General features: G+C 37.8%; 1 protein-coding gene across 1 annotated transcript in view; it reads left to right on the top strand.

The window, feature by feature from the left end:
• The window catches only part of CACNA1D (calcium voltage-gated channel subunit alpha1 D), a 198,348-nt gene that overhangs the window by 152,721 nt on the left and 35,256 nt on the right, over nucleotides 1-10,371 (top strand). Inside the window, exons 33-39 of the mRNA XM_035894713.1 lie at nucleotides 3,255-3,293; nucleotides 3,712-3,840; nucleotides 4,582-4,647; nucleotides 6,443-6,534; nucleotides 7,873-8,032; nucleotides 9,267-9,394; nucleotides 9,509-9,605. Coding sequence (XP_035750606.1) covers nucleotides 3,255-3,293; nucleotides 3,712-3,840; nucleotides 4,582-4,647; nucleotides 6,443-6,534; nucleotides 7,873-8,032; nucleotides 9,267-9,394; nucleotides 9,509-9,605 — 711 coding nt within the window. The remainder of the gene's footprint in view (nucleotides 1-3,254; nucleotides 3,294-3,711; nucleotides 3,841-4,581; nucleotides 4,648-6,442; nucleotides 6,535-7,872; nucleotides 8,033-9,266; nucleotides 9,395-9,508; nucleotides 9,606-10,371) is intronic.

The following is a 10,371-nucleotide window of genomic DNA, read 5'->3' as shown; positions in this document are numbered from 1 at the left end:
TACTTATGTGTGTATGTGTCAAGTAATATTACTGAAGTTGCAAGTAAGGTTATGTGTTTGGGCAGTGTATGTTTTTTCCTTATCTGTAGGAAGCAGATGTTCTCTGTTACTGTCAGTCTGTCATTGGTACTGAAGATTGTGTTACCTTAATCTTAATTTCCCAGATCTTAGTATTACTTCATGCTGGATGGGGACGCATAAACGTTAACTAACTTTATCGCATTTCTTTTGTAAATAAGTAGGAATAATGTTTTCTTTGTGGTGTATCACTATAGTAGCTTCATTATAATTATTATTGATAATATAAACCAAGCTGCTGTATTATCAGAGGGAAATGCCAGAGAGGGTAAACAGTTCGATACCCTCACTTTAAAATGTCAGCACCCAAAACACTTGGCCAATGATGGGCAGAAGTTGATTTCTTTCAGCTCCATCCAGTAGAAAAAAAATCCTTTGGTATCAGGAGTTTGGTTTCGTTGTTTGTTTCTAGCATCAATCTCCACCCTGGTATTTTTGTACAATTTACTTTTTGTGAAGAGAGTGTTTCCCTGGCCTACTTTTTCCAGTGTCAGTCATGATGTATGACATCCTAACACTGCCCAACCGCAGCAGATCAGCCATCACAAACAGGCTGCTTAGTACAAAGAAGCTGAGAGGAGGAGTGTGCGGTACACAGTCCTGTGCTTGCACCGATGCATTCAGTGCCCTTCGGACAAAAAAAAGCTGAGGGATTTTGCACTCATTCTTCCTGAGCACCTGTAGTAGAACTGTTCACATAGTTTTGGTAATCTGATCTCTGGCTGCATCTTCAAAAGTAAGAATTAAATGAGTATTAAGATAGTTATGTGTAGAGAAAGGGTTTTTTTTACTGACTTTTCCTTTTGTGAGGGTTTTTGCATAACCAGATCATAATGCATACTCTTCGTTATTTTTTTTCTTTCGGAAAGCAATGAAATAAAACTCTGTAGGACTAAAGTATCGTTGTTCTGTTCTTATCTAACCCATCACATATTGCTATCCTAATATTGTTCCTAACCTATTTGGGGCCCAATCCTTCTCCTATAAAAGCTAGCGGGAAAAACTCCCAAATGCCAACCCCAGCATTTTACTACTTTTTTTTTTGTGTCAGTTTATGATGATACGGTAATTTAATCTCTTCTGTATCTGTCAGATACTTGATTTTTGATGATACAAAATACTGAATGCTAATTAAATAATTCACTCACCAATGAAGACAGTATCAAGCTCAGCATAAATCAGTCACCAGAGAGTAATACGGATTTTTGGGCTTCATCTGCAATTTCTTTAAAAGTTTCAGAGAGAAAGGAATTTCTTTCTGTACCACAAAGTCAATAGCGATGTGGGTCTGTGTACACTAGTACAGGTTTGTGATTGGTGTAGGCAGCTTTTCAAGATTGTTCCATGTTTTGTGATATTTTGGCATTTATGATGTTTGTGATTATGAATTTCTCCTTAATCTATATTTTGATGGTCTTATTTCAAATTGCTGAAGTATGCAGGGAATTTCTAATGCAGCAACTGGCTTTCATTGGCAGCATATTTTTTTGTGTATTTTATACAAGTGCTTACAAAGCTTAGATGTTACAGCTGATTTTACAAATGCTCTGCTTACTTGAAGTCTAATGAAGGGATATGGGGTTTGGTTAATACTAATGCATCAATATAGTAATGATCCCTTAAATAGTTTTAAAATACTTTCTTTCAGAAAATACTGATAGCCTGGCAGGGCAGTAATGTACGCATATGTAGATTGCATGTAGTTGAACAGTTATTTTTACCTCATTTTCCCTTTGTGATAACTTTGTTATATATATTTTGAAAAAAGTTATAGACAAAACAATTACAATTCAATAAGTACAGCCAGTGATCTAACTTTAACAAAGTACTACCTATTCTTGTTTTTTTACCATCGTATGTTTGTATAATATACTGCCAGTATTTTCTGCAGAATCAGCTCCTCTCTTTTCCCTTCCTTCTCCCCAAGTTTTATCTTAGGTAGCAGCAATACTTGAGATTTTACTCAGTGAAGCGTGGCATTGAGAGCGTGTCTGATGCATCCACAGTGTGTTGGAAGCGGCACTGAAGCGGCATCGTGGTTATTGCCACTATATGTGACAATAATTGTTGAAAGGTGCCCCTTTAAAAGGGGTGAGAGAGTAAGACCCATTGCTTGGATCTAACATCCAGAATCCCATTTGTTCTGGTGCTATGAAGTTTTTAAAGATGCTTCCATTCAGTTTTGGAGCTGCTGTGAATCTGTCAGTGCACAGGCAAGCATAGACAGTTGGTCCTTTAAGCTTTGCTAGCTGCCTTACTGAGTGTCTGACCATTTAGGATATTGAGACAGTCTCTCCAGAGAAAGGCAGAGACATTACAAAGAGAGAAGTGAGTTTCTTCTTCACAGGACATAGAATGTCACTCTGTGAACAAGAAGTTGGTGCGTGCCTCTCTCCTCCCTGTAGCTCCGGAGGGTTGTACGGATCTGTTCCAAAAGGGTCAATCAAATCCTGGAGCCCTTTTTCCATGCCTGATCCTGTTCCATCAGCTCAGGTATATGAGTACTTTGTAGATGGTGAGAGAATACAAGCATTGCCTTCTTGTTTGCACCTCTATGGGGAGGGTTAGCCTTCGTGTCATTCTGCTAAAAATGTTTGTCCATCACTTTGGCAGAGTGAATATCTGTCCTTGTTGAGCACTGCAAAGCCCAGTGTTCATCATTGAGTGCGGTAACTCAAGTGAATCACTTTGCTTTAAGGGAGCACCTGAAGTGACATGAAACACAATTACTCGGATATGGTTAGATTCCAGTGATGGAGTAATTAATCTTCAAAAAGAGCACAGCAGAAAAGGGTCCTTGAAAGACTAGTTTGACCCCAGAGCTTTGTTCTTGAGTTTTACTTAGGCTTACTGCTACAGTTTCATACAGCCGGTGAAAGTCGATGGCTAATTTTGTTTGGCTTATGTAGGAGCAGATATTTTTTTTTGTATTTACTTTCCATTGAGTCTTTTAAACATGTTTTATAGTAGCAGATTTTAGTATGAGTCAGCCAACATGAAATGCTAAAGGGAAGATTTTAATAAGTATATTAATGTTTTGATCAGGAAGTATATTGAATTGAAAGATGTTAATTTACATTTAGAAATGAAAAATATCCTTCCTTCTGTTTATGGTTAAGCTGATTTTTTTGATCCTTTATTTGATTTTAATATTTAATGTTCTTAATTTCTTAAAGCCAAAGCCAACTGAAACAGTCACAACTGATGAGTCTGGGGTAAGATTAGTGAACTGACCCCAGTGGTTTTACCTCTACTTGAGTTTATTCTTTTTACCATGTCTATTTTCCACCAATTTTATCTGTATTTTTCATAACTGTCGTACTACAAAGGTGTTATGTAGTGGTTTGCATTCATTGTCTATGTACTATTGAAGTCTACTACAAACAAACCCAATATGATCCTTATTAACAAACCAGAAAACTTGGAAATGCATGTGATGTGTGAAGCATTTCTACAGGTCCTGTGTTTTTAGCATGTAATTTTTCCTTTCATATCATGCTTATCAAGGTGAAAAGGCCCTCAAGATACATTTTCAAATCTTACCTCTTCCACCTTTGCATTTAATGTTGTTTTTCTGGAAGTGTTGCATGTTTGGGTTTGTATTTGGTTTGACTTCTCCATGATGCTCTTCAGAACTCTGAAGACAGCGCTAGAATCTCCATCACTTTTTTCCGTCTCTTCCGGGTGATGAGGTTGGTGAAGCTGCTTAGCAGAGGAGAAGGAATCAGAACTTTACTGTGGACGTTTATCAAGTCATTTCAGGTTAGTAAAATTTATTTAAATTTGCTTTACAATTAGACCATTTATACACCAAATCTTATGAAGCAATGCTCTGTAGAGTGCAAAAACCATTTCTTTTGAAATTCACAGTACCAATAATGACATATTTAAATCTATTTGCGTACTAATGCCAAAATAAAATTCGCCAGTTACTTCATTGAGTCCAAGGGTCATTCTTTGTCTTTTAATATTAGCTGTTACCATGAGATTTCTACAGTACTTCATAAAAAAATATTTGTTGTACCTAAAAGGGATAGGGCAGGTTTGACACACACAGGTCTCATAGTTCCACACATTTTATTAGATGACTACAAAAGAGGAATTTAATCTATTTTTTTATACAAAACTGATTTCCTAAGTGTAACAGATATTTGAATCCTTGCTCCTGAAAACTCTGATGAACTTGAAGTTAATGGAACTCTGTAACTGTATAGAAGGAAAGTATCTTTGTGTTATCAGAACCAGTAACGAAAACAAAATCAAAAACTGCTAAAGATGATTCTTCCTTCTGGATTGCTGACAGAAATAATCTAAAATATAATGCAGCTTGTGTTCATTGTATGTGGCAGAATATTAAGAGTGACAGGTAATAACATTTGAAGCACTTGCATAGGAAGAAAAAACTTGGAAAGGCCTGTGTTGTACAGAGAAATTATTTTTGTGAATTGAAATTGAAATTACGGTGTCAGATTATTAATGAGAATGCACCTGTCCCATTTCTAGGCTCTGCCTTACGTTGCTCTTCTGATAGCCATGCTGTTCTTCATCTATGCTGTCATTGGAATGCAGGTAAACATGGAATGTTTTTAACATTAAACAAAAGTACAGTGTTGGCCGCTCTGAGACTTGTTTACTAAGGTGCTTGTTGAAGCGTTCCTCTGATAGTGGTGCTATATATAAGGCAGAGCTTTCAGAGTAATGTAAAAATCTTTTTTTAGCTATGATTTTGATAGTCAGAAAATGGAAAAAAAAGGCAAGAGAAGAGCTTGCTGTGAGCTTATAGTATCTTGGTTTGCTGAAAGGAGCCACTCCTCTTCCGTGAGCTGTGAAGTTTATTCCTATGCATGAGTGTATGAAATGCATGGCTTTTTTTTTACTATAGACTTGTTTTGTTAATAGGGCATTAGAACTCCAGTTTGGTTTTGTTTGTTTTTTAAATCTTTCCCATATGAAAAGAGAGAACTAGGAATAGAATCTAGCTTAAGATGTAGGCACAGCTGAGCCTGTGCTTAATCAAGAGTAGGATATATGTACAAGACGTACAAGCACAGAAAGGATTTTGGTAACTTAAACTGTAAAAATGTGCTGTTGGGATGAAGGTGCCACTCCTCACACCAGCAGCAGTGAGGGCAGAACAGGTTCTCCAGACTTAGTAACTGGAGACAGCTGGATAGGAGAAACCTGTCAGGAAACTGTTCCTAAAATTCATGCTGCTGGGCCATTTGGAGTGTGAGGATGGGATTAGTTGTTCAAGAGGGGACTGCACGGACTGTGGGAAAGCAGCAGACAAAGGCACTGAGCGTGGAGCTGTGATAGGGAGCGCGCTTGAGTTGCACGGTAGTCTCTGTGCCACACCGGAGATCTAGCGCTTGCCGAAGGAGGTGCCTGAGGAGCATGGCTGGGTGACCATCGACACTTTGGTAGAAGTTCCTGTTAGGTATCCTCAATCTGAGCTGCAGTTCTCTCTCTCTCCCCCCCCCCCCCCCCCCCCCTCTCTTTTTTTTTGGCTTTTTCCTTCTTCTCCCCTGTCGTAAGGCCTTAGGGTAGCTCTGCATTCCGTAAAACTTTGCAGATGTTTTCTTTTGTTTTCAAAGTTGTAAGGATCTTCAAATCAACACAAAGAGAGGTCCTAATTAAATGGGATGAATAGAAGAAATATGCTATGGAGAATAATTTTGCTTCTGGGTAGTTTCTCTTCATTATTTATCCACAAACAACTTAATGACCTAACCGTTCAGCAGCATGCATACACAGCATAATGGTGTCAGTTGCTCTAAATTAACTAACAGCCTTCACTGTATTGCAAGAGGATATGAATGTGTTGTATTGGGTAAAAGGAATGGTCTTTTGGCCAAAGAATTGCAATTTCATTTTGAGGAACAGAACTATTTTCTATCTCTGGCTGAGACAGGGTGCTCAGATGCTCTGTGCTGTGGTTTCTGTCTTTGCATCTCTCTCTCTCTCTCTCTCTCTCTCTCTCTCTCTCTCTCTCTCTCTCAGGTTTTCAGGACAGCAATTATTTCTTACTACAAGTATGTAAAATATTTAGTGCAGTAGGGCTTTAATATCAATAAAAGACTCTAGGTGCTAGTTTAAAACAAATAGTATTTTATCACCTGAAATACAGGAATATGTATTAATATTGTAATTGTTTATTGATGCTAAATTAAATTATTAAGAATTATATTTTGATATGATAAATTTACTGCAGCTACAACTTTATCAGGAAGAACTGAAGAGGGTAAAGAAAGTGTATTTGTGAAAGTATTTTTCATACATACTGAAGCAAGTTTAGACTGCAAGGCCTACAGCTTCTGACAGTGCAGGTCACTAGGATGAAAGTCAAAATACTGTTTTATTGTAGGTATTTGGAAAAGTGGCCATGAGGGACAATAATCAAATAAACAGAAACAACAATTTTCAGACTTTCCCCCAAGCTGTGCTGCTTCTCTTCAGGTGAGTAAACCTTAACTCTTACTTAATGCATCCCATTTAATTGATCTGTGAAAAATGTTTGTAGCTCTTGTACAATGGACTTGTTCAAAATGTGTTTGCAAGTGAGAAGCAATTTAGCATAACAAGCGCATCCTCTCTGTGGCTGTATGCTGAGTGTCCGTCAGCACAGCAGGATTCTAACTGAGGTGAATACAGACCCAAACTCATTACAGCTATTGTCAAAGAACTCTCTTATGGAGTAATTGTCTTCAGGTAGACCCCAAACATAGGCATCCCTGACATCACTGTGTAGGTGTTGGGAAAGGTGAAAGAGACTGCCCTGACTGTATTCTTTAGAAACACAGCTAGCGTGACAGTTTGAAAAAATGAAAGTTTGTTGCAAACATAAAGAAAGAAACTCTTTTTTACATTTGCTGAAGAGATGACAAGAAATAGAGGGTGTGACTCACAGAAGGGAAATACCAGATAAGCAGTAGGCAAACCTTCCTGATGGCAAAGGAAGCTAAATCTTGATGCAGGGGGATTATGGAATCTGCATCACTAGAGAGCTTAAGAAGAGGGTAAACATTTGCCAGGAGTGCTTCAAAATGTCCTGGAGCAAGGAGAGGGAATGACATGGGATAGGGATGCCTCTAAAGGTGACAGCCACCAGAGCTCTTGCCTGTGATTCTCTATCTCCACTTGGCTCCTCTGCATTGTTACTAACCTGGTTGGCAAAACTGGCAGGTCGCTCCTTATCTGACACCAAGGGCATCACCCAGTGAGATCCAAGTCACTTTATGCATGTCAAGACTTTTGCCTTTGAAACTAGGTAATGAACACAGCCAGAAATGTCATAAATACATAGTTGTCTTTTAAATATTTGAAATTATGGGTCTGTATGCAGACGTTACCCAACTACACAAAAAGTGCAATAGCAGAAGTTACAGACAAGCATTTCTTCAGCCATGCTGAGGAAAAGGCAATTCGTCTTTTACAAACAGACACTTTCAACTTTTATGACAGATTTTGTACACAGCACTGCTTTTGTACACAGCAGCTCCACTGCAATAAGTATTTAACTTTGTAAATCACAGGTTGGTGTTCAAATATTTACATGAAAGCCTTTATGGTGCATTAGTCTACCTTACAAAATGTGTCTGCAATGTCAGATCTATGGCTGTCATTTCTGAAACATGCTCTGTATTTTTGTAATGAGTTCCTGCTCTGAAAAGTTCACAATCTGTCTTCAATTGTGCTTGTACAGCTCCAAGCATTTTGTCAGAATTTAACAAATTAATACATCTTTAATCCATGTTGATGAAATAATGCTTAATTTATTTTTGTGACCTTATAAAGGTGTGCAACTGGAGAAGCCTGGCAGGAAATCATGCTGGCATGTTTGCCTGGGAAACGCTGTGATCCAGAATCTGATTATAATCCAGGGGAAGAATACACATGTGGAAGCAATTTTGCCATCATTTATTTTATCAGTTTTTACATGCTTTGTGCATTTTTGGTGAGTCTGGCTTGTGCTTATTAACAGACATGAGCTTTGGCATTTTGACTTTCTTCTGAACTAAGAGAGTAGTGGGTTCAGAGAACGATTGAAAATGCCATATCTTTTTGCAAGGTTATATTTTTCCATACATAGTCCTAAATCCTATGTCTTATACTGATTTTTATGGTGAGGGTGGTGAAACACTGGCACAGGTTGCCCAGAGAGGTGGTAGATGCCCTGTCCCTGGCAACATTTAAGGTCAGGTTGGACTGGGCTCTGAGCAACCTGATCCAGTTGTAGATGTCCCTGCTGTCTGCAGGGGGGTTGGACTGGGTGACCTTTAAAGGCCCCTTCCAACCCAAACCGTTCTATGATTCTAAATTTCCATGTGCAAGATGTTCTGACTACACGTTTGCAGGAGTGGTTGTTGCACATCTGAAAGCTAAGTTAACAGTCTTTTCATCAGCTAGTATTTCATGCGTTTCTCAATAATATCATTAAATATGCATTAATAATAAAGCTGAAATTCCTTTGACTTACTAGTAATGCTATTTGTATTATTTAAATTTAGCAGAATCTGGATTTGTGTCTCTGTAAGTGTGCTCAAACTGTGGCACATGAGATGTGAACACTCACCTTTCTCCCTAATCCAGGGCATAAGGGATTATTTGCTTTAAAATAATCTTTGAAATATGTTTTTCCTCACTGCAGGTGTCTGGTCTAAGGTGGTTGATTTGTTCTATTTGCAGTAGTGTTCTCCTTGCAAAAGGAGAGTGGTCGAACAGAATTCTGTGAACCAATGTAACCATACATGTTCTGCTGCTCTGTATCATCTTGTGTGTTACAACATATGCAGGTGTCTTCTTGTCATGACATTGAATCCTATTAATACAGAAACTATTTCCTGAGATCGACACTGTATCAAATACTGGATCCATTCTTTAATTTCATGTAGTGGGATCTGGCAAATCAAGGAAGAGGAACAAAACAATGTTACAGCCTATGTCAGAGACTGAGTACTCTAAGATAGAATCACACTCTTGTCATACCATTTCTTGATAGAGTTCCAGTTACTCAGATACATGGTTAGCAAGTATTTTCTGTGATATTTGATGATATTTGCCAAAAATAATTGGCTTCAATTTATTTGTTTGAATTCTTAACCTGCTACCTTATAAACAATTTTATTTATTGAATGTTTTTAAAATTTTCAAAGGAATTAAGGCAGATTGTTTTTTAATTACTTTTTTAGATTATAAACTTGTTTGTGGCTGTCATAATGGATAATTTTGATTATTTGACACGCGACTGGTCTATTCTGGGTCCCCATCATTTGGATGAGTTCAAAAGGATATGGTCAGAATATGACCCTGAAGCAAAGTAAGTTAGATCATTTCTCTGATCAGATGCAGCTGGTAAAAACAATAAAAGCAGAGCACAATATGTTTTTTGGGAATGGATGTATGGTTAATAACTGATATGTGTTGGTTCTAGGGGAAGGATAAAGCATCTTGATGTGGTTACATTACTGAGACGCATTCAGCCACCGCTTGGTTTTGGCAAATTATGCCCTCACCGAGTGGCCTGCAAGGTAGGTTTTTACCCTATTTTCTTTCTAGGTTTCTCTCACAGTTCATTCTTTCAGTTCTGCCCAATATGTGTCACGCAGGCACAGTAATCCTGTCTGTTCACAAGGTGTCCTTCACTCTCGAGTTTTCCTGGATTTTTTTGCAGGCTTAACTTAAACCAGCAAAATTAGTTTCATTTCTTTCAGTGTACCAATTTGAGTAGTTACCACCAATATAATGTTCTTCGGAGTGTGTCAAAATGAAAGGGGTCAGTCTGTAAATCTATCGTTGTTCTATTTTTTTCACATATATGAACTACCTCATCCCAGTATTTTTAGTGACCCAATGTCACATGTAAGACTACTTCAACACAGTGACATTTCTGATTTCTCTTCAGTCCCAGGGTGGTGGTTTTCTTCAACTGACAATCAAGTTTTGATACAGTACTTTTACAGTTGCATTCATGAGAATTTTGCTGCACATGAATCAGAAAAGAGGTTCAAGGGTGGGGATGCAAGATTATAAACCAAGTTGAAGTGAATAATGATGTGCAATAGAATACATAGCAGTGAGTGAAAAGACTGAAAATCAAAGGGAGTTTAAAATGATGTAGAATGTGTCAGGCATGATGTGTAATTTAGATGAGGATTAACTGCATTTTAATGTAAAAGCTGAAAAGCAATACAAAGGAGATGAATAATTATTACATTATTTGAGGACTTCAGAACTATGGTATTGTGGTTTTAGCACTTTGGTCACAACAATCCCATGCAATGCTATAGGCTTGGG

Source organism: Egretta garzetta, unplaced genomic scaffold (assembly GCF_000687185.1).
Source record: "Egretta garzetta isolate BGI_Z169 unplaced genomic scaffold, ASM68718v1 scaffold215, whole genome shotgun sequence".
Lineage (NCBI taxonomy): Eukaryota > Metazoa > Chordata > Aves > Pelecaniformes > Ardeidae > Egretta > Egretta garzetta.
This window is presented reverse-complemented; position numbering and strand designations above follow the sequence as displayed.